Source organism: Lutra lutra, chromosome 1 (genome assembly GCF_902655055.1).
Source record: "Lutra lutra chromosome 1, mLutLut1.2, whole genome shotgun sequence".
NCBI lineage: Eukaryota > Metazoa > Chordata > Mammalia > Carnivora > Mustelidae > Lutra > Lutra lutra.
Window position 1 is genome coordinate 203,107,733 of NC_062278.1, and position 25,110 is coordinate 203,132,842.

At 41.6% G+C, this 25,110-nt stretch overlaps 1 protein-coding gene across 4 annotated transcripts in view; it reads right to left on the reverse strand.

Moving 5' to 3' along the window:
- Positions 1–25,110, reverse strand: part of DOCK3 (dedicator of cytokinesis 3) — a 564,947-nt gene that overhangs the window by 45,905 nt on the left and 493,932 nt on the right. For 3 of the 4 annotated variants that reach the window (XM_047693084.1, XM_047693067.1, XM_047693073.1), the window contains exons 25-32: positions 24,074–24,201; positions 21,522–21,668; positions 19,473–19,571; positions 11,259–11,353; positions 9,039–9,114; positions 8,422–8,522; positions 8,100–8,158; positions 5,743–5,891 (exon numbers count right to left, since the gene is read on the reverse strand). In XM_047693084.1, coding sequence (XP_047549040.1) covers positions 5,743–5,891; positions 8,100–8,158; positions 8,422–8,522; positions 9,039–9,114; positions 11,259–11,353; positions 19,473–19,571; positions 21,522–21,668; positions 24,074–24,201 — 854 coding nt within the window. The remainder of the gene's footprint in view (positions 1–5,742; positions 5,892–8,099; positions 8,159–8,421; positions 8,523–9,038; positions 9,115–11,258; positions 11,354–19,472; positions 19,572–21,521; positions 21,669–24,073; positions 24,202–25,110) is intronic. The other variant, XM_047693058.1, reaches the window with a different exon arrangement.

A 25,110-nucleotide genomic window follows, 5' to 3' on the forward strand; every position in this document is an offset into this window, starting at 1 on the left:
ACAGCATAGTACTGGCACAAAAACAGATACACAGACCAATGGAACAGGGTAGAGAGCCCAGACATGGACTCTCAACTCTAAGGTCAAATAATCTTCGAGAAAGCAGGAAAAAATATCCAATGGAAAAGAGACAGTCTCTTCAATAAATGGTGCTGGGAAAATTGGACAGCTATATACAGAAGAGTGAAACTCGACCATTCTCTTACACCATACACAAAGATAAACTCAAAATGGATGAAAGACCTCAACATGAAACAAAATCCATCAAAATCCTGGAGGAGAACATAAGCCAGATCAACTTCTCTCAAAATATGCCTCCAAAGACAAAGGAAACAAAAGTACAAATGAACTTTTGGGACTCCCATCAAGATAAAAATCTTCTGCACAGCAAAGGAAACAGTCAACAAACAAAGAGGCAACCCACGGAATGGGAGAAGATATTCGCAAGTGACACTACAAAGGGCTGATATCCAAGATCTATAAAGAACTCCTCAAACTCAACACCCAAAAAACAGATTATCACGTCAAAAAATGGGCAGAAGACATGAACAGACACTTCTCTAAAGAAGATATACAAATTGCTAACAGACAAAACAGAAACAGAAAAATGAACAGAAAAAGTGTTCATCACCATTAGCCATCAGGGAAATTCAAATCAAAACCACATTGAGATACCACCTTATACCATTTAGAATGGCAAAAATTAACAAGGCAAGAAATAACAAATGTTGGAGAAGTTGTGGAGAAAGGGGAGCCCTCTTACACTGTTGATGTGAATGCAAGTTGGTGCAGCCACTTTGGAAAACAGTGTGGGGATTTCTCAAAAAATTAAAAATAGAGCTACCCTATGAGCGGGCAATTGCACTACTAGGAATTTACCCCAAAGATACAGATGTAGTGAAAAGAAGGACCATGTGCATCCCAATGTTCATAGCAGGAATGTTCACAATATACAAACTGTGGAAGGAGCCAAGATGTCCTTCAACAGACAAATGGATAAAGAATATGGGGTCCATATATACAATGGAATATTACCTAGCCATCAGAAAGAAAGAGAATGAATACCCAACTTTTGTATCAACATGGATGGGGCTAGAAGAGATTATGCTGAGTGAAATAAGTCAAGCAGAGAAAGTCAATTATCATGTGGTTTCACTTACTTATGGAACATAAAGAATAGGAGAAGGAAGGGAAAAATGAAGGGGGGGATCAGAGGGGAAACGAATCATGAGAGATTGTGGATTCCAAGAAAGAAGCTGACAGTTTTAGAGGGAAGGGGGATGGGAGGATGGGTTGGCCCGGTGATGGATATTAAGGAGGACATGTATTGCATGGAGCACTGGGTGTTATATGTAAACAATGAATCTTGGAACTCTACATCAAAAACTAATGACACACTGTATGGTGACTAACATAACATCATCGTCATCATCATCATCATCATCATCATCATCATCATCAATAAATAAATAAAACAAAGAATACCTGATAGGGAGGTAGCAGCAAGATTTTTCTAATCAGGGATAACAAGGTTTATATGGCTTGCTAGATAATTATTCACAATACTCTTTCTGGGGGAAGGGGGATGGGAACAGGGAGAGGGAGAGAGAGAACCCCCCCTTTTTTTTAAAGGTTTTATTTAGTTTTTTGAGGTGGGGGACAGCACTAGTAGGAGAAGGGGCAAAGGGAGAGGGAAAAGCAGACCCTCTGCGGAGCAGGGAGCCTCATGTGGAGCTCGATCCCAGGAACCTGAGATCATGACCTGAGCTTAAGGCAGACACTTAACCTACTGAACCACCCAGGTGCCCCTGGAGAGAGAATCTTAAACAGGTTCCATGCCTAGCACAGAGCGTGACATGGGGCTCAATCTCACAACCCTGAGATCATGACCTGAGCTGAAATCAAGAGTCAGACTCTTAACCAATTGAACCACTCAGGTGCCCCATGGCAGTCTTAATGGAGGAAAGAACAGAACTTAACAGCTGAGTCTTAAAGTGTGAGACAAATGAGTTCCAAGTTAGTCTTCCACAAAGGTAACCTTCTTTATTCAATAGTAGCAATGGGGGGATGCAGCCTAGCCCCTCTTTTAACAGACTCAGATGACCCATGGTACAGTTCTGCAATGCAATCCATTTCTTGGTAAAAGGTCCTCTCATCAGGCATTGGTGAATTTTGTACAATTAAAAGGCTGTGACAACACAGAAAAGCAACAGATCTTTTTTTGTTTGAAGTTATTATTTCCCAAAGAAATAAAGGCATTAGGACTGCACACTCCAAAATGGATTATTATGTCAAACTCTGTTTACCCATGATAAAGAGCATCTATGAAAAACTTAGAGCTAGCTTCATACTTAACTGTGAAAACCAAATGCTCTCCCTGAAGATTAAGAGGAAAGCAAGGACGTGCACTTTCATCACTCTTATTAACACCAGACCAGAGGTCCTAGATAGTGCAATGAGGTAAGACAAAAAAAAAAAACAAACAAGGAGTGCCTGGGTGGCTCATTCAATTAAGTGTCTGATTCTTGATTTCGGCTCAGGTGATGATCTCAGAGTTGTGAGATTGAGCCTTGCTTTGGACTCTGCACTGGGTGTGGAGCCTGCTTAAGATTTTCTCTTCCCCTTCCTCTGCCCCCCACCCCAATTCACTTGCACACACACTCTCTCTCTAAAAAAAAAAAAAAAAAAAGGAAAGGAAAGGAAAAGAATGAAAAGAAGGGACATACAGATCAGAAAGGAATAAAACTGTCTCTGTTTGAAGGTGATAGGATTATCTAAATAGAAAATTCCAAGGAATCTCCAAAAACCTTCTGGAAGTAATAGTTTAGCAAGGGTGCAGAAAATAATATTACAATACAAATACAATACAATACAAAACAATTATATTTCTATGTTCTAGCAACAACTGAAAAATAAAATTTAAAAGTCAGAGTAATTTATAACAGCACCAAAAAAATAGGAAATGCATATAACCTAACAAAATGTACAAGCTCTGCATGCAGAAACTATAAAACATTAATGAAAGAAGTAAAAGAATACCTAAAAAACGGAGAGACACATTGCCTTCATGGACTAGAAGTATTAAGTATTACTAAGATATCAATTCTTTCCAACGTGAGCTACAGAATACAATGCAATCTCAACCAAAATCCCTGCAGGAATTTTTGCAGATATTGACATGCTAATTCTGAGACATAAGAGGAAAAGGGACTAGAATGGCTAAGACAATACTGGGGGAAAAAAGAACAAATTTGGAGATTCACACCACTTGATTTTTAAGACTAACTCTAAAACTACCATAATCAAGACACTCTGGTAATGGTAAAAGATAAGACTTCAATGGAAAGACTAGTGAGTCCAGAAAGAGAACTTAACACCTATGGTGAACTGATTTTTGACAAAGAATAGTATTTTTTTCAACAAAAAGGTGTTGGACAACCATGTGGGAAAAAGAAAAAAAAAAGAGTCTGACCCATACTTCATATCTTATACAAGTGTTACCTCAAAATAGGTAATAGATCTAAATATAGAATTATAAAACCTCTAGAAGAAACACAGGAGAAAAAATTTTGTGGTCTTGGGTTAGGCAAAGAGTTCTCAGATATGACCCCAAAAGCACAGTCTATAGAAACTGGACTGCATAAGAATTAAAAATTTTTGTTCTGCAAGAGACACTGTAGTAAACGGAAGACAAACTAAGTACTAGGAGGAAATATTTGTAAATCATATATTCAACAAATGACTGACATCTAGAATACATATGGATGTACATATATATCAACAATAAGAAACTCAAAACTCAACAATAAGAAAACATAACACAATTAAAAATGAACATGTTTTGCATAATCATTTCACCAAAGATGATATAAAGATGGTAAACAAACACATTAAAAGATGCTCATCATCATTAATCATTAAAGAAATGGAAATTAAAACTACCATGATACATAACTATATACCTCTTAGAATGGTTAAAATAGGGGCATCTGGGGGCTCAGTTGGTTAAATGTCTAACTCTTGGTTTCAGCTTGGGTCATGATCTCAGGGTCCTGGGATTGAGCCCTGCATCAGGCTCCGCACTCAACAGGGAATCTGCTTGAGGATTCTCTTTCTCCCTCTCTCCTTCTGCCTCTCTCTTCCCACTTGTACTCTCCTCCTCTCTCTCCTTCTCTCTCTCAAATAAATAAATCTTAAAAAAAAAAGAATGGCTAAAATAAACACGTAAATAAATGGTATTGAATTCTGGTGAGCGTATGGATCAACTATAAGTCTCACACATGCTGTTGGGATTTCAAAGTGGTATTGCCATTTTGGAATAAAATTTGATAGCACCTAATAAAGTTAAACATACATTTACCACAATATCCAGCAACCCTATTCCTAGATCTCTACCTAAAAAAATGAAAGTTTATATTAAAACAAAAACCTGTAAAGAAATGTTAGCAGCTATATTCACAATCAACAAAAAGTGGAAATAATACAAATATCTTTCAAATGGTGAATAAACTGCCACGGAATACTACTCAGTCATAGAAAAACCAACATGTGCAACTGCGTGGATGAGTCTCTTGACGGCATTACGCTGAGTGAAAGAAGCCAGTCTCCAAACGCTACAGTTCACATGATTCCATTCACATGACATTCTGGAAAAGGCCCACCTACAGTGGTACAGAATAGATCAATGGTTGCCATAGGTTAAAGATAGGGGGAGGGTTTAACTACAAAAAGGTAGCAAGATGGAATTTTTTTTTATTGTGTTATGTTAGTCACCAGCAAGATGGAATTTTTAGGAATTTAGAAAATTTTGATTGTGGTGGTCGTTACATGACTATGTGTTTGCCAAAATTTACAGAACTATAAATCACAAAGAAAGAATTTTACTCTTAACAAATTTAAAAATAAATAAATAAAAATTTAAAAATTACAGTTTGCCTGGTCTGCTCCTCACTGTTATAGTCACTCACTTTAAAATCACTGGTTCATCCCAAGCCACAGTATTGGGAGGGAGCTTATTGGGAAGTGGTACAGTCTCCAACCCAATACGGAAATTTCCTAGAGGCCCCCTGGGACTATCTGCTTGACAATCACCAGCAAAGAGGAACTCCCCACCCCCTAAAGCAGGCCAGCCTACACTAGACAGTTCTTGTTGCGAGCAAGTTATTTATTAGCTAAAATCAGCTTCCCTACCACTGATCCCTACTGATCCTAGTCCTATTCCCCGGAGCTACACATAGAAAGGCAGGGGCCATCTCCTCTACCTTAGAGGTAGCAGAAGATTTGCACAAAGGCACAGCCCAAAGCTATTTAGTAAGAAGCTAAGGGCTTATTTATACCTCCTGTGCAAGAGTCCAGGAAATTCTGGGCTACCCTGAGCCATGAGAAGTCATCTGGTCTCGGTTCTAGTCATAGAAATGCCAGAGAGGGAGGACAACATGCTCCTAGGGCCCTCTCCTGAATGAAGCTGGGAGGTTACAGTCTTAAACCATTCTCTCCTTGAACAGAAAGTTTCTTTCTCAGATGTTCATTTCTTTCCTTTGATTATTCTCTGACCTCTAACTTCATAAAGAAAATCCACAAATCAATTCTGGCTGGCAAGGGAAAACCCTTGAGCGGGATTCAAGATGGTCAAACTACAGTCCATTCCCAGTGGAACCACATTCTGGCCATTTGGGTCACCTGCCTGGGCAGAGGGGTCTATCCAGAGGAGAGCACCCTGAACACTGGCGGTTGTTGTCTTACCTGTTTGAAGTTGCCATTTTTTCTCTGCTCCCAGTCCATCATGTCATGAAAGATGGGAATCATGATATTCCGCACTTCTGGCTGTGGGACCAGTGTCACACCCAGAAAAGGACCAATCATTCCAGGAATAAAGTGGATCTTATGTTCACCTGAACAACAAAACCCAATATATATTAGTTTATGCTTTCTTTGGTCCCTCTATGGAAGGTTCCCATGTGGGGCCACAGTACCTACTTTCAAATGCCCTGGAAGGGACTGAGAATAAAGCAAGTTCTCCCCTATGGCTTTCTGAGATACTCCTTTTCTTGGCTTTTTAGAGTTCATAGATAAAACTGGTCCAGCCCAGCTAAAATAAATGTTCAACAGGCATTTGGTAGGAAACTATCTTTCCAAAGAATTAATGGGAGGTTCAGCAAACTACCTGAAAATCATTCTGAGGTCAAGGAACAGAGTTCACTACTTTAGGCAGAAGAGGATTTGTGAGTAACCCTATGATAGTTCCAGATTGTTCTGTTCAGTGTTGATTTAGCAAGGAAAACCCGTATATTTCTGCTTAAATACAATACACTATCCCTGGGGTTTTTACCTCTTGTCCAGAGGTATTTAAGTGGTAAGATGTTCATAGCCCCTGGTCCAGCTGCTAGAGGCCTGAAGTTCATGAGCATTTTCACTGCCTGTGCTCAAGTATGCCCAAGAAGCCTCCTCCTGAGTTAGCAGGAGCCTCCTGCACAACCCTACCCAGACAGAATGGTTTAGAGACTCTGTCTGTACTCCTCCCTGTCCCTGCCTCTTGTCTTCTCATTGTACTTCTGATGGCAGCACTGCATCTACTCAGGCCAGCTCAGCACAGCTTCCAACGTCCTTATGAGGCCTTTCCATGGCAAGTGGGTGATGCAGGTTTCCCTGAGACTGGCCTGCAATCTGAGCCATGTTCCCAGAAGGCGGGGCCAGTCCTGAGGACTGTGGGACAGAACTTTCCTCTTCCTTGTAGTGGTAAAACAGAGTGAGCCATTCTCTAGGGCTCTGCTTTCGGTCCTTCAGAGACTATAAAGGAGATGAAGTATGGGCCTGTGTAATGATTGCTACAGCCAAGTTAAGTCAGTTCTTGAGGACCAGAGAATACCATTTCCACCAGAAAAACAAAAACAAAAACAAAAACAAAAAACGAGGCAGGAATGGCTTTATCGGGCAAACCTGGCAACTTTTTTGATTTTTTTCCATTGTGAAAGCCTATCTAAGGAGCAAAGGTTAGCCCTGAGGCTGACTTTATATATTCCCATCTTGGTATTTGGTACAGTTTGTTAGCACCTTGTGTTTCTGGGAATTTCAGAGTCAAGTTTAGGGTTAAAATCTATACCTTGACCATGCTGGAAGCAGGGTGTAGGAGTATGGAAGCTGGAAAGCCTGCTTGGTGCAATGTATCCTCTGTCACGGAGGAAAGCCCTAGTGTTCACTGGCAGGAATACTTCACACCTTGTCTGCGGCTTCCAGGACTATAAGATTTTATGATCATCATTCCTAAGGCCTCAGAGCCATGAGTAACAGCCCGGAAGAGTGACTGCTTCTCTAGCATCCCAAGAGGCCAATTAGAAGCCTCTAGTACCAAAGGATGGCTCTTCTAGTCACCAGGGCAATCAAAGGACTCCACCAAACACTGATAATTTCAGGATATTAGAGAAGCTGCCGAAGGAAAGGGAGCTAAAATCGATTTCCCCTAGAGGCTGCGATTCCCTTCTTGCATGCAGTCCTCATGCAGACGGTGGCAGAAACCTGATCTGCAGGGTCTGAATACCAGAGACCCAGAAAGTGTTCCAATATTTATGAAAACGCATAGCTGCCCTTGCTCGTGTGCGGAGTGTCTGCAAGGTCTCTGCCTCACTTACGAACAATGAACAGCGACGAACGTACAGAACTGCTGGATCCCTGTAACTGTACACCAGAAACTGATATGACACTGTGTGGTAACTCGAGTGGAATTAAAATTTAAAAAAAGATTTATGCTTCTGAACGGCAACATCTGCACTGGGACATGCAGAATGCAGAAGATTTTACCAGCATGAGTTCTCAAGCTGGGAAAAACTCCCAGAGCCTTTATATTCTTCTCCTTTTGACTTTAGTTCTCGAAAAAGGGAGTGTGCATATGTATTCCTGGGGTCTTGCTTCTCAGCCTAACTCTCCCTGCCGAGAGCTCTGTGCACATGTGCCGTACCATCCGGCTGAGATGTTATGTTAAAGATATGTAAAGGTCTCTTGGGCCTGAATTAACATCCATAAAACCTGGGAGAAGTTATTAGTCTTGTCACTTTTTATTTGGCTATGCAATATGTGCAAGGGAAAAATAGGGAGAAAAGACCTACCCAAATTCTGCCACATGCTGAACAGTTCATAAGCCATCATCACACGCATGTCCCCATACCTGGAAATAGTAACACAGGAGCCAGCTTTCAGGGGGAGAAAGTTCAGGAATGCAGGGCTACAAACCCCATAAGGTCAGCACTTCAGCACTGTTTCTAATGCGTCCCCCCAATACTGTCATTTGGCTCTGAACTGAACTCTCACAATTGGCTCCTTGGGAAGCTACCCAGTGAGAACCTTGTGGACATCTGAGGAGCCTCTCAATTGAAACATAACCCCATCTGGGCATGTGGTAGGGAGGTGAAGAAGAGACATATGTCTTACTTATCTAGAATCTTCTTCCTCTTGGCTGAAGTGATGATTTCTAGCTGAAGGCTTGGCTGATTTATGAACAGAACTGCCAGGCTAAAATAAGAATTCCACACCTAGAGAGACAGAGAAAAAGAAAACATGTGACAGCATGAGTCCTTAACCTTACAAAGAGAGATTCTAAATATATGGATGTAGCACAGAATTCATTTCACAATTTTAAGATCTTGATTTTTTTTTCCTTTTTAAGTATCTTTGCAAACGGAACTTTTTTTTTCTTTCTTTCTTGACTCCTTGAAACCCATAGTTTTGATTCTGGCCTAGAAAGCCTACTCTCCCAGCACCTCCAACAGGGGCACTCTAAGGGTATAGCCTACTCACTGTCAAACTTGGAAGTGGTTCAATGTTATGAACATACTAATAAACCAAACCCAGTGAGCTTGCCCCAGCTCCCAACCACCCATCTGACAGCTAGGTAAGCCCTTCTCAATTTCCTGACCCGAAAAATTGAGAGCAAAATAAAATGGTTGTTCTTAGTAAACAAAACAAAACCCAGAAACAAAAACAGTGAACTTTTTTCCTGGCTTTCTAGTGTTATTACAAAGACAGTGACGAATTTCAGGAGCTCCTACCTTAAAGTCGAAGTCTGTTTCTGTGAAGTTCTTGTGCAGTGCAGAAGACAGGTACTGGACAGTAGTGACTATAATACTGCAGTAAGGGGACAAGGCATTGGTGGAGTTAAAAGACTAATGATGGCATCCAATAGCTTAGCATCTCTGACCTATGAGCAAACGCCTTGAGTACAACTTGCTCTCATATAAGATGTGACTACAAAAGAAAGGGATAGATGGCACAAACGCCACAGAAAGCATTTCTTGGAGAAATGTCCCAAAGTTGGCAGCATAGCACGGAACATCGGTGGGTTCTAGGCCCGGCTCTGCCATTACCTGGCCTTGGCACAACTGCTGTCTGGGCCTTAGTTTCCCTGCCTATAAGTGTGGATGGGAGGAACTAGTTGGTTCATTAGGATTTCTTCTAGTTCAAAGAGTGATTCTAGTATTTTGAGGACTTCTGGGTAATGAAGGTATGACTATCAGAGGACTTACAGTATAATTTTATTATTTTACTTGATAACAAGGGTTTTTAATGATTAAATCCCTACTGTTGTCACATACTATTATTTGTATCTATAAGCTATTTGTTTTCAGCCTTTGGCCTAGAAAATCACTCTCAATTTTAGCCTGGGTACATATAAGGAGCAATGGAAGGCTGCCTTGCTGGAGCCGAAGGCACAGGTTAAAGTAGAGGGGAAATGAAGTGGGATAGGCAGGTAAGGGTTTGACTACAGAGGGCTTTGGGTGCCTGGCAAAGTGCTTACACTGAGCACCCTGGCTTTGGCACAGGAGGTGACAAATTTGAAAGGCAAAATCCTCAAAAGAAGAGGTTGTTACTGTAGGATCAGCTGAGGGCCCTGAAGTACTCCGAGGAGAGTTAAGAGAGAACAAGAACGAAGGGTGCCTGGGTAGCTCAGCTGGTTAAGCATCTGCCTTTGGCTCGGTCATGATCACAGGGTCTTGGGATTGAGCCCCATGTCGGGCTCCCTGCTCAGTGGGGAGCCTGCTTCTCCCATTCCTCCCCACTTGTGCTCTCTTTCACTATCTCTGTCATTATCTCTGTCTCTCTCTCTCAAATAAATAAATAAAATCTTAAAAAAAAAGAAGAGGGAATCAAGTGAAAAATCCATTATTTGAGGAAAAACATGTGCAACTTTGTTTATAACCATTCTTCTGTTCTGTATAAAATGTTTACAGTTTTGAAAAAAGAAAAAAGTACCCTATAAAAGGTAAAGTGAAAACGATGCTGATACATTGCTAATATATCTAACATAGATAATATCACTACATTCTGCAAAGTGCCAACATAAAAAGCGGATCAAGGTGCCTGGGTGCTTCAGTAAAACACTGGACTCTTGATTTCAGCTCAGGTCATGATCTCAGGGTTGTGAGATTGAGCCCCACATTGGGTTCTGTGCTGGGTGTGGAGTCTGCTTGGGATTCTCTCTCTCTCCCTCTGCCTCTCTTCCCCTACTCTCCCTCCCCCCAAAAAAGAAAAATATGAAGACAAAAGAAAAAAGGAAAGCAGATCAGTGGGAGAAGGCAGCAGGCCAAGTGGAAGGGGCCTTTTCCCAAGTAGAGGGAGACCACATAAGCCAGCATCTTACTACCTGCAATCATCTGGTTTGCCAGTTAGAAGTACAGGCTAGAAATATGAATGGAACAGACTATCTGGGGGCAGACTAAAAGTGAATTCTGTTGCTAGAGTCATAAGTGGTCAGGGCTTTACAGCCAGGTCTGGGGTGGGTAATTAGCACTAGCTGTGGGAGGCAGGGAGTGTCTGGCAGACAACAGAAATCAAATCAAGAGGAGGACTTGGGAAAACTGCCTGAAACTAGAGAGCCAAAGAGGCCAGTGGTGCATGGAACAGGCCTCCCTCAAGGAGGAATTTTCTCTGGGTATTATTATTTTACATCCTTTACATTCCTTTTCTATCCTTACCATGACATCTCTGCCAGTCACTTAAGACTCCATTTTGGACTATCTTCAACACTTTCTTCATCTTGAACTTATGGTAAATGGTCAAGTCCTGCTGATTGTGCCTCCACATATTTTTCAAATTTATCCTATCTTCTCTGTCACCATGGCCTTGGCCAGGATCTCTGTCTTGCTTTCTCCCTCTGCCACACACACACACACACACACACACACACACTCTCTCTCTCTCTCTCCCTGTCTCTCTCTCCTTAGTCTGAGAATAGCTCTGATGATGCTTATGCAGGGCCCATCCACACTCACTTGCTTGTAAGAAGTCTCATCACCATCCAGTCCCGTGGGAAGACACTCATCTTCATCAGGTTCCGGAACACACAGAAAATCTTCAGCAGGAATTCCTGATCCAGGAGGAAAATCTGATGTGAGACACCACCACTACCACTACAGCATGCCTTTCCTTAACAGGGCTCTCCTGACCTCTAGACCATGAGAATGGATGGCATTAGTGGGTTAGATTCCAGTTCGTTTTGTGAGTTATTTTCTTTTGGAGGCCTGTATGAAAGTGAGATCTAGGCACTCTCTCAGATCAGGTGGGAACAGATCCAAACTGGGTAGAATACAGACAGCTCTGGACCCTGAGCCCAGTGCCTAAAGCCCAAAGCATGGGGAAGGCTGCAGTCCAGCAGAACTGGTATCCAATTGGGCCTGTGGGTCACATTATTTGGCTCATGGCCCTTGAACACTGGACTATAAGAACCTGCTTTTTGGGGAATGCTTGGGTGGCTTGGTTTGTTAAGTGTCCAATTCTTGATTTTGGCTTAGGTCATGATCTCAGGGTCTTGAGATCAAGCTCCATGCTGTACATGGTTTCTGCTTCTCCCTCTTCCTCTGCCCTGGCTCACATGCTCTCTTTCAATATCAGCCACAGCAACTTCTTTCAAGATATGTCTCCAAAGGCAAAGGAAACAAAAGCCTAAATAAACTTTTGGGACTTCATCAAAATCAAAAGCTTCTGCACAGCAAAGGAAACAGTCAACAAAACAAAGAGGCAACCCACGGAATGGGAGAAGATATTTGCAAATGACAGTACAGACAAAAGATTGATATCCAGGATCTATAAAGAACTCCTCAAACTCAACACACACAAAATAGATAATCATATCAAAAAATGGGCAGAAGATATGAACAGACACTTCTCCAGTGAAGACATACAAATGGCTATCAGACACATGAAAAAATGTTCATCATCACTAGCCATCAGGGAGATTCAAATTAAAACCACATTGAGATATCACCTTACACCAGTTAGAATGGCCAAAATTAGCAAGACAGGAAACAACATGTGTTGGAGGGGATGTGGAGAAAGGGGAACCCTCTTACACTGTTGGTGGGAATGCAAGTTGGTGCAGCCACTTTGGAGAACAGTGTGGAGATTCCTCAAGAAATTAAACATAGAGCTTCCCTATGACCCTGCCATTGCACTACTGGGTATTTACCCCAAAGATACAGATGGAGTGAAAAGAAGGGCCATCTGTACCCCAATGTTTATAGCAGCAATGGCCACGGTTGCCAAACTGTAGAAAGAACCAAGATGCCCTTCAACGGACGAATGGATAAGGAAGATGTGGTCCGTATACACGATGGAGTATTATGCCTCCATCAGAAAGGATGAATACCCAACTTTTGTAGCAACATGGACGGGACTGGAGGAGATTATGCTGCATGAAATAAGTCAAGCAGAGAGAGTCAATTATCATATGGTTTCACTTATTTGTGGAGCATAACATATAGCATGGAGGACATGGGCAGTTAGGAGAAGGCATTTGGGGGAAATTGGAAGGCGAGGTGAACAATGAGAGACTATGGACTGTGAAAAACAATCTGAAGGGTTTGAAGAGGTGGGGGGGTGGGAGGTTGGGGGAACCAGGTGGTGGGTATTAGAGAGGGCACAGACTGCATGGAGCACTGGGTGTGGTACAAAAACAATGAATACTGTTATGCTGAAAATAAAAAAAAATTTGGGAAAGTAAAAAATATGTGAATTAAACATTACACTCTCAAATAACCAATGGGTCAAAGAAGAAAGCACAAATGAAACAGGAATACTTTGAGATGAATAAAAATTAAAACACATCAAATCAAAACCTATGGGATGAAGCTAAAACTTATAGCTCTAGTGCCTATATTAAGAAGATAAAGATCTCAAATAATAACTTACCTTATGCCTTAAGAAACTAGAGAGAGAAGAGCAAACTAAACATAAAGCAAGCAGAAGGAAGGGAATAATAAGTGAAACAGAAAACAGAAAGATGAGGAAAAAATGAAACCAAAATTTGGTTCTTTGAAAATATCAACAAAATTGCCACACCAAGAAAATAAAAAAGAAAAAAAAAGAAGACTCAATTACTAAAATTAAGGATGAAAGAAGCCATTATCAATGTTAGAGAACTAGAAAGGATTATAAGGGACTACTATAAACAAATGTATGCCAGCAAATTATATAACTTAGATGAAATGGACAAACTCTAAGAAAGATACAGACAACCAAAATTCATTTAAAATCAAACAAAATCTGAACAGACTTATCATAAGCAAAGGGATCAAATTAATAATTTAAAACCTTCAGACAAAGAAAAGTCGAGGACCAGATGGCTTCACTAGTGAATTCCACCAAATATTTTAACTAGAATTAGTACTAATATTTGTCTTTTTTATTATATCCACTCTCAGTGTGAAGTAGTATCTTTTTTTCCCTTAAATATATATATATTTTTACATTTTTTATTTATTTATTTATTTATTTATTTTTAATTTTTTTGTTGTTGTTGTTTCAAATTTTATTTTTATAAACATATATTTTTATCCCCAGGGGTACAGGTCTGCGAATCGCCAGGTTTACACACTTCACAGCACTCACCATAGCACATACCCTCCCCAATATCCATAACCCCACCGCCCCTCTCCCAACCCCCCTCCCCCCATCAACCCTCAGTTTGTTTTGTGAGATTAAGAGTCACTTATGGTTTGTCTCCCTCCTTAAATATTTTTATTCATTCATTTATTTATTTGACAGACAGAGATCACAAGTAGGCAGAGAGGCAGGCAGGAGAGAGAGAGGAGGAAGCAGGCTCCCTGTGGAGCAGAGAGCCCAATGTGGGGCTCGATCCCAGGACCCTGGGATCATGACCTGAGCCGGAGGCAGAGGCTTTAACCCACTGAGCCACCCAGGCACCCCAGTGTGAAGTAGTATCTTATTGTGATTTTCATTTACATTTCCCTACTGACTAATGACATTGAACATCTTTTCACGTGTGTTTTGGCTATTTATGTACCTTCTTTGGGGAAATGTCTATTAAAATACTTTGCCCATTTTAAAATCGAGTTACCTTTTCAGTCTTAAGTTGTAAGAGTTATTTATGTATTTTACATACAAGCTCTTTATTAGATATATGATTTGCCAATATTTTCTTCCATTCTGTGGGCTTTCACTTTCTTGTTGGCATCCTTTGAAATACAGAAGTTTTTAAAATTTAAATTATCCAACTTAGAGTACATGATTAGTTTCAGATGTAGTCTTCAGTAATCTATCAGGTGCGTGTAACACCCAGCACTCATCACATCATGTGCCTCCTTAATGCCCATCACCCAATTACCCTGTCCCCTACAGACTTCTCTTCCAGCAACCCTCAGTTTCTTTCCTAGAATTAAGAGTCTCTCACATGGTTTTTCTCCCTCTCTGATGACTTCCCACTCAGTTCAAATACTTAAGTTTTTAATTTTGATGAAGTCTAACATCTATTTTTTCTTCTGTTGCTTGTGCTTTGGTGTCATAACTAAGAAATCACTGCTAAACCAAGGGACATAAAGATATACTCCTGTTTCTGTCCAAGAGGTTTATAGTTTAGCTCTTACATTTAGGTCTACAATTTTTTCACTTGTTTTTTTTTTTTTTTATATGGTATAAGGTAGGGGTTAGATATCAAGTTGTCCAGAACTATTTGCTGGAAAGACTTCTTTACTCTTTGTATTGTCTTGACAATGTTATTGAAATTCAGTTGACTATAAATAGAAAGGTTTATTTGTAGACTCCAAATCCAATTCCATTAGTCTTTATATCTATCTTTACACAAATAACCAATTCTGATTACTGTTATTTTGTTGTAAGTTTTGAAACTGGTGAGTATGAATCCTCCAATTTTCCTTTATTTTCCAAGATTGTTTGGCTATTCTGAGTCATTTTCTTTCCCTTGTGAATTATTGATCAGATTGTCAATATCTGCAAAAAGACAGCTGAAACTGTGAGAGGTCTTGTATTGAACCTGTAGATCACTTTGTGAAGTACTATCCTCTTAATAATATAAGTGTTCCAATCTATGAACATGGGGTGTCTTTCCACTTATTTTGGTCTGCTTTAATCTCTTCTCCTAATTATTTTATGTGTTTTTATACTATTATAAATGGAAACATTATCTTAATTTCATTTTTGAATTGTTCATTGCTAAGACATAGAATTGATTTTTGTGTATTAGTTATGTATCCTGCAACTTTGCTGAACTTGTTTATTACTTCTGATAGTGTTTTTAATGGATGTCTTGGGATTTTCTGGATACAAAATCATGCCATCTGAGGATTGAGAGAGTTTTACTTCTTCTTTTCCAAACTTGTGCCCAATTGCTCCAGTTAGATCCTCCAATATAATGAATATAAGTGGTTAGAGCAGATGCCTTTCTCTTGTTTCTGACTTAAAGAGGAAAACGTTCAGTCTTTTGTTACTAAGTATGATGTTAGCTGTGGGTTTTTCATATTTTGCCCTTTATCAAGTCTGAAGAAATTTCCTTCTATTTCTAGTTTGTTGAATGATTTTATCATGAAAGTTTGGTGGATTCTGTTTTAGTCCTTTATTCTATTTAATGGTGTATTATGTTGATTACCATATGTTAAGGGAACCTTGCATTTCTGGGATCAATCCCACGAGATCATGGTGTATACTTCTTTTAGTATGTTCCTGGATTCAGTTTGCTAGTATGCTGTTAAAGACTTCTACACTTTTATTTATAAGGGATATTTGTCTACGATTGGCTTTTCTTGTGATGTCTGCCTTTGGTTTTCATGTCAGGGTAATACTGACCTCATAAAATGAGTTGAGAAGTGTTCCTGGCTCTTCCATTTTTTATAAGAGTTTGTGAAGGATTGGTATTAATTCTTCTTTAAAAATTTGGGGTGCCTGGGTGGCTCAGTGGGTTAAGCCTCTGCCTTTGGCTCGGGTTGTGATCTCAGGGTCCTGGGACTGAGCCCCACATCAGACTCTCTGCTCGACAGGGAGCCTGCTTCCCCCTGCCGGCCCCCCCCAGCCTCTGCCTGCCTCTCTGCCTACTTGTGATCTCTATCAAATAGATAAATAAAATCTTAAAAATAAATAAGTAAAACAAAATAAGGATGGTCTGTATCATGTGTGCAGATCTTTCAGTAACATTTAAAAAAAACTGGTGCAATGCACCAATTAAGCCATCTGGTCTTCGGCTTTTCCTTGTAGGAAGTTATAAATTATTAACTTGATCTCGTTATTTTGTGATATCCTTTAAGATGGATATAATCAGAGACACTGAATTGTACATTTTAAAAGTGTATGTTTTATGGTATGCAAATTACATCTCAATAATGCTGCCATAAAAAAAGAAAAAATGTGACGAACTCTATATTTGGTGTGGTGGACTGCATATGTTCCCTCAGGTCTGTTTCAGCTCAAATCCTCTAAAATGACAGTCAAGAAATACATATGCCCAGAGACAAAGGAACAGGAAATAAGAACACAGTGATCAGAAGAGGTGAATATATTTTGAAAGCTTTTGTGGTAACTGACTTAATATACTTGAGAAAGATGACAGCCAAGAGCCTTTGGAAGGAACAGCAACAGGAAGCAAGAATCTCAGAAACTACAGGCATCACCAGGTACTTCTGTAGGACTGGGATATGAAGGCTAAAAACAGGAAGATTGACTTACAGACTCCCTAAGATCTCTTCTGCCATCTCATGTCCCTAGGTGACCAGGCTTACCCCATCCTGTCAGAAGACTGAGGACTGCTCTCTCAAGCAGTTATTCGCTGAGGATCTGTTTTCAAGGATACAGCAACAGCTAAGGGCTGAGATGCCAAAATGAAAACAGGCATTGAGAGAAATTTCACCTGCTGAACTGGGAGGTTCCCAGTCCCTTTTTGTTATTTGGTTCCCAAAATATTGGTGGGCTACTCCATTCCTAGGAAGGGATAAGGATTCTTGTCTCAGGAAATAGACAAATCCTAGAGAGCAGACCAGTAGATACAGGAATTAGAGGAGTTAGAGGATATTCTGACCAAACAGTCAGACCCCCTTCAGTCAGCTACAGGGAAGCCTGCTGAAGACAAGCCCCCCACACACATAGAGCTTCTCATTAGCACCAGAGCACCTCACTTTTAGATACAGACTGACATCCAAAAGTCTCTACATATAGGAGAAAAGTCTCTAACATGAAAGTTAGAGACTGAAACAAATAAAAAGAAGACAAGTTCCCAGGAAAAAAAAATGTGACCTGACAGTATCTGACAGATTGGACCTTGAAGAAAGCTGGAAGAAGAGGTTTATTACACAGAGGGAGTAGGTAATCCTAGCCAGATTTGAAAACCAAAAGAAAACAAAAAACAAGTGATTAACAAAAGAGGCAAATAATTCCAGGAACAAACAAAAAGTTTTATAAGAAAGGAAGTGTAACAGCCTAGCAGTTGGCCCACCATAGTACTTACTTAGCAGTAATAAAGAAGAGTACAATACTGATTTAAACAAAAATGTATGTGAACTATACTGGAAGAATGAGAGGAAAGATGTGTGTGTATGTGAGAGGAGAGTCACCCTCATTTTCCATGGGAAGAAGAAAATAGATAATAACTACCAGTTAAAATTTAAAATGGCAGTAGAAGCTTAAAGAACAGCAGAAGAGTTAAAAGTGACTGTTTTTGGGGAATAGAAACTAGACATGGGTCAGGTCGAACCAGGGAACCACCATTTTACGTTATAAGCTTTGTAATGTGCTTTGGCTCTTAAGATTATGTATATATATATACACTGTATATTAACTACACTGAAATTAAAAATTTAAAAACCCTTAAAGTTCTGGGTATAGTGCTTGCACATAGCAGGCTTTCAATAAATGAATAAAAAATTTAAAATTAGAAAATGTGTACATATTGCTGTTATAAAAATAAAATTTTAATTAAAAAGAGAATGATGTCAGCCTGGGCTTCTGACTACGAACCAGTTAGTAGGACACACAAAGGATGAAAATTATCTAGAACAGCCAACCCTGGATTTTCAGGCTCTACACCCCAGCTCAAGTACTGCTTTGGTCTTTGGCTAACTTTTGGTTCCCTTCAAGGGCTATCAATCCACCACTTTGTGCCCCCAAGAAGATAGGCTGACCTTACTGCAACGAGTTAATGACAACAATCTGCAGAGACCCATGCCTGTGGAAAGGCAGGCCAAGATCAGATACTAGAAAGTGACACCTAGGGGAACCTGGGTGGCTCGGTTGGTTAAGCAACTGCCTTTGGCTCAGGTCATGATCCTGGAGTCCCAGGATTGAGTCCCACATTGGGCTCCCTGCTCCGTGGGGAGTCTGCTTCTCCTGCTGACCTCTCTCCTCTCATGCTCTCTCTATTTCTCTGTTTCTCAAATAAATAAATAAAATCTTAAAGAAAAAAGAAAGTGACACCTAATACTAACTGATACAATACGATTAATAAAGGTCATTACAAATAAAAAACAGTACAATGCATTACTATGAAATGCAAATGACTTGGTTCTGAATGGAGGCAGAGCATACAACTAAAATTTGCAATAGTTTGTTTATCCAGGGATGAACTGAGTAGCACATTCTAAGGCAAAGACACAAGCCCCAGCAGTTCATCAGCAGCTAATACCACATGGAGCTTGGGAATGCTCTCCTGTCATGTGGCTCATGGGCCTATTTCTCTGCATTATCTGCCCCAGGGTGTCTGGATCCAGAATCTGGTAGCCAATGGGCAGTGCTACTTCTGCTTTCTACAGGTCACTTGCAGAAATACATTTTAATGAAGAAAAGTCATCACCATAATTATAATTATAGTTATTAAACAGTGAAGTCTGATTTGCAGGGACAAAATATAAGGTGGTTATTGAGTTCATCAGAAAGGGAAGAATTCTTGTTTGTGGACAATTACTATGGCCTAGAGTAGCCTCCCATAGAGGCACATGGTCATAGGGTTGCTATCAGTCAGGGAAAACCTGCCAGTGTTACTGGGGTCTGTCTGTATAAGAACACTGCTGGCTTTCAGCTTCTGGGAGCCATACTCTCATAACTGTAAAGTGGGGCTGGTGAACCCTTTGTCCTAGGCAGAACTGGTCAACTTGCACTCAGCACCTGGCGGGGGAAAAGGCCCTGGGCTGTCTCAGCTGCATGCTTCCTGTCCTGGGTGAAAAGTCAGTTTTGAGGTAGATTTTGTTGCCCACCTTGAGTTCATCTTTGCTCTGGAAGTTGTCCAGGAGGTGCTGGTAGTGGGTGTCACACATCTGGCGGAGCAGCGAGAGAAGGCAGGACACGTACTCACCCTAGGGACCAACCAAAAAACAAAACAAAACAAAACAAACCACAAAACACTCAGCACAGCTAATCACATGGGCTTTGGTTTCCCCAATCCATAGAGGGCAAGGAGAGAAGGAAGGGTCTGAGATGGCCCCAATGATCATGAAAGGGAAGATGAGAACTCTGGCCTTGAGAATGAGTTTTCTTTTCTGCTAAGGGAGGCCTGAAGGGCTTGGGAGTTTTAATGAGACCTTAGCAGCATGGGGTTAATGGAAAACCTTAACTTGTAACAAAGAAGTACTGCAAAGTAAGACAGATAGTCTAGTTTTTTTTTCCTAGGAAATTTCTGGCTACATAGTCCTTTGTCACTATATGTTACCAGGCCACGATACTGAAGTCTAAAGGGGTTCCTCAGAACAGGGTTCTTGGTGTTTTCTGGGCAGAATTGGGGCTCTTCCATTGTGCTGGGTTGGAGCAGCTCTTCTGTGAGGATTTCTTGGGCCCTCCCAGAGCTTACATGTGGTTACTGGACAGGAGGATGGAGACTGGTCAACAACTTTCTGGGAAGCAAAGGAGTCAAAACTAATCTAAAGATCATAAATGAGAAGGCAAGTTATGGGCTTTAAGATACATAAAAATTTAAGGATTAAAAAATGAGTCATTAAAATTTCTTCAAATTCCAGCAGTGGTAACATGGAAGAAAATCTTGTTTAAAGGACTTCAAAAGACTTTTTACCATCTTATGGCAATTTTTGGCATGGAGCAGCTGGCCAAATGTTTTTAAACTCATGGAAATCTGACAATAGTTTGTCTCTCAGAGCATTTCTAGGCACATAAAATCATTATACACATGTGTATGCAGAACATATCCATGTATATGACCTCAGTTTTATGCAGAAAATGGGCACAATAAGCCATAATTTATATATCTGTTATGAGGATTAGAGGAATGAATGTACTTGAGGCTTTTCAGTGGAAAAGTCCAGCTCATAAAGATGTGCTTGGTAAATTATGCAGTTATTACCCTCTTCATTACATCTGTGTGATTTAGCATCGCTAAGTGAGTATTTGTAAAGTGCACAGAGCAGGGTTAGGCGCATGACAAGCACTGTGCGGTTGTTGGAGAGAGGGTCAGGTTACCAGGACCTAGGAGGGTATGCACGTCTTCACCTGCCCTCAATAGGCGCCCCCAAGGGAACAAACATTCCTCCTAAGCCCAGTGCCTCAGAACACATGCCTGTTCTCTGCTGTCCCTGCTCCCCCTAGCTTGCTGGAGCTTGGCTTGCTCCCACAGAGGATTTACTTCAAAGAAGTCACTGCAGCCTCCCATCTGCCAACTGGAAGATGCCATGCAATCTGCTTACTGAGTTCTAGCATCCGGGTTAGCAAGTCCACTCTGGGTAGAGGAGTGGCGGCTGTCTCTCTGCCCCTCCTGAGAGGCTTCCCCGGGCTGTTTCTCTTCCAGTTGTCCAGTAATGCCAGTGCAAGTCTACCTCATCACAGTTTTCCTGATGCTAGACATTTGGATATAAACACTGTGGACAAAAACACCTAATCTGTAGACCCCATCAAATTCTAAGAAAATTATTCTGTTGGGCAGCACATCATTTAGGAGAGCCTGCTCCTTGAAGGAAAAGTCTATTTTTTCACCTTCAATCTCTTACTATGTCTCTGCTTCATTCTACATAATGGAAAATGAGTTGGCATAAAGGCAGTGGCCAACAGAGACAGTGTGCAGGAAAAGAGGAGACAAAGCATTCCCTGCAGCTGCCCTAGGGTAGACTTCAGGGACTAGGAACCTAGAGCTTTCTGAGTGGCCATGGGAACCAGGTGGGAGAGGGGAAGGGGGCAGCATGCCGACAACCATGCAGGAAGGCTGGTGGAGATGAGGGTGGTGCGATGAGGAGGTGGGGGTTGGTGTGGAGGAGCCCCAGGTTAGAAAAGAAAGCAAGAAAACCTGAATGTTAGTTACTAACAGTGATCTCGGCTGTGCACTGCGGGCACCGCTGCCCTCTTACCGCCTCCTGAGCGTGCGATTTGCTCATGATGGTGAGCAGAGTCTGCAAGAGCACATCCAAGAGGCTCTCCACCATCATTTCTACCTCCTCCATGACATCTGCCTCCTAGATGGAGCAGCGAGAGAGCACACCGTTAGCACCAGGCCAGGCTGTCACGCAGCCGGCAGCATTTACTAGGTCAGCGATGTCAGGAGTGGTCTTCTCACTGGCTTCGTAACACTGAGCTCCGGTCTCACTAGCATGCAGTGTCAGGGAACCTGAGACAAAGGCTCTGAGGGGAGGGGGTACAGACCTGCCTCTGTTGTCCTGGTATGTGGTGGCTGGGGGCCTTTGCCTAACCCAGCACCACCTAACACCCATGGTTCTAACCTCAGGTAGATTCAATACAATATACAGGGCAGAAGCGAGGGTCCTGAGTTACATGTTTTCTTTGGTTTCCCTAGAAAAGTCAGGAGAAAGCACAACGCTGCTGACGAACACTGTGAGAAAATGCAAAGTATTCACGCCACAGGGTGTGGTGGTAGCACGTTCACTATTGCTGAGGCACAATGGCTAATGCTCAAACAAGTATCTGTCTTTAAGAGGATGGTTCTCTCCTCAGGGCTTTCTCCTTAGGTGAGGTCAAGCTTTGCTGGCCCAGCTGCTGCTCAGCACGGCTGCATCTCACTTCCAGCTCCTCAGCATTCTTGCACACGTTCCCTGGTCCACCTGCAAGACTCTGGTCTCAAACGTCTATCTGGGGCAGCCTCACAAGAACAAAAGGGTCTACCTCCTCACTCAGCTCTGTTTTCAGCCACCACACTGTGAATCTAGGAAGTCTGTGCTATCCTTTTACAGACCTCTCACCCTGAATCTCAAATCTTGTAGCCTGATTTATCTCACAGAGAGTCCCATTACCCCTTCTCTAGCCTCTTTATATTATTATTGGTATAAATGTCCATCTGTCCATCCATCCACCAATTCATTATTCATTAAGCATTTGCCATGTGCCAGTCACTGTTTGTGAACCTGAGTATACAGAGGTGAACAAGAAAGATAGTATCTCTACTCTACTCTCATGGAGCTTAAGTTCCACCCCCAACCCATACATTCAAGGTCATCATACTGCGCCCCATTCCACATGAAAAATCTGAGCAGCTCCTGGGGCCAAAGTCCTCCTTTTCATCTGCTGAAGTGATTGTAACACTCTTACCTAGGATGTCTCTCTGACTAGTTGTAAGCAACTAATTGCATCCAACTCTCTAGCTCCAAAAAACAACCGGACTTTCAGGTTTTTACCTGTTTCCATTCCTCTTCCATTCTTCTCCTTCCCTTCATTTTCCTCTTCAATTTCTCTCCTTCCTTTAGCAATAAGCCTCCCACCTCAAGTCTGACCTTGGGTTCCTAATAGACCTTATGTGTCTAGTGTTGCCTCTCTGAAGCCTGGTGGGAAGGAGAGCTGCCAAGACTTGCCTGGAGCCAAGAGCAAACAACAGGGCCACTACAACCACCACAAGCACTCTGCCAACTGAGGCCCCTGTTGCCAGATGGTACTTTAAGTCTGGACACCAGAGCACCCTATTGGGTCCCTACATCCTGCTCAAACCAACCACATTTTTTTTTTCCAGGACCTCTCCTGCTCTATATGGATAGCCTAACCTCACACATTCTTATCACCTGGCTACTGGCCTTCATTTTAAATGTGGCTGAAATTTTATTCTCCAGAAATTTGATCTCAGTTTAATAAGATATTGTAATAAAAAACTCATTCTTGTTCTTGATCTCTTTCTTTACACTTTCTTATAGTTTATATATTTTCTCTAATATGCATTTCTTCTATTATATAAAATAAATATCATTAAAATAAATTCCTACCCTTATTCATGCCAGTTACATGTCTTTCCTTCCTCCCCCTCCCCGCCCCCCACCACCAACAGATCCCTTTTTAAAAGAAAAAAGTAAAGAGGAAAGAAAGTAGGCAAAAGCATTACTAGTTGAAACCTCATCTTTAAAGTATAATTCTCCCATCCCATGAGGCTCAGAGCTCTTGTGGGCAACAATTATCTCTCATACATCCTGACCTCATCTGGCATGGTATAGGAATGCCATATGGGTGGAATCAAGCTGCCAGGAAGCTGACAGAAAAGTCTGAATGAGCAAGCTGCCTCTCAGCCTGGGCCTGCCTCCCTGTGCTCGTGCCTGAGTATCCTCAGAACACTCCCAAGAACACAGGATTAATACCTTTCGATAGAAATAGAACATGGCACAGGATTGGGCTTTCTGGTGTTAGAGATAACTACAATTCTAGATGGGCTTATGGGAGCACAACTTTTTAAAATAGCAAAACTGTGTTGTGTGGAGAAGCCTGCTGGGCATACACAGGCCTCCATTCACTTGGGCACCTTCCTGTCACTGATGAAAGCTTCTGTGACTGAGAAATGTACAAAGTGATCTTTGTTGGCCTGCCTCTGGCTAAAGCAATACAAGATGGGCAGAGCTGAGGCGGGTTGAAGCGGGCGTGGGGTCACTACCAGAGAGCTGGTCTTGACGATGGAGAAGATGCTGCCAAGAATCCCTGAGCAGATGAGCAGCTCTTTCTGCTGCCTCAGGTGAAGGTGAATATGATGGAGAACCACAGGAAGCAGGATGCGGCGGGACTCTGAGGGAGAAAACACAAAGGTGAAGAAGCCCTTCAGAGGAGTATGAGCTACTTCAGGAAGCCAGTGGCACTGTGGGACTTCCCTGGTCTCAAAGCAAGAGGGGCTGAACCCGGTGCCAAACCTGGTGCCTAGCTGGAGGTCACTTCCTTCCCTTATGGGGGCCTAAAAACCCACTTCCTAGACATTATAAGACATCCCACAGCATTATCCTTCCATCTCTCTTTCCTTCTTTCTTATTTTAAGCCTAGTATCTATGGCATTTTATGCAGGATGAACTTTAGGGGATTACTTCCAAATGAAATGTCTTTAATGACTAGCTTCTAAATTAAAAGCATAGCTTCCAGTGAAAATCCCATTTAAATGACACACCTAGTTCTATGAACTACTCTGACTGAACCTGTAGACTTGATGTGGATTATAAATGGCCACTCTTTATGATGCTCTGGCCAGGGGCCTGGGACGAGCATTTACTTGTGGCAGCCATCAGGCCTACCTCCTTTTCCCCTCAGGCTTAGGGGACAGGCTTGGCCTGTCCACAGCAGTGAAGGCAACACAGCAGGACTTTGTCTTGTCACAAATCTTTGATAATTAGCTAATCCTTCTTGCCAATCCTAACTTTTCTCCTCAATGTTACCTGAACAACATTTTTATCAGGAGATGACTTTGTTTAGAACTCGGTCAGGAAGGCTGAATCCAGGTTCAAATTCCTTAATTAATTCACCCAAAGGGCCCATAGCTAGGTTGTTTCCTCCTATGGGCTTGCTTTTCCCCATCTGTACCATGAGGTGCTAATGGTCTTTTCTGCATTTCCTTCACAGATGTGGTGAGAAGACAAAGTGAACAGGTGTGAACATGTTTTTGGTGCTCTGTGCTCCTATGTGGTCAGTGACTGTGTGACTCTGCAGGTA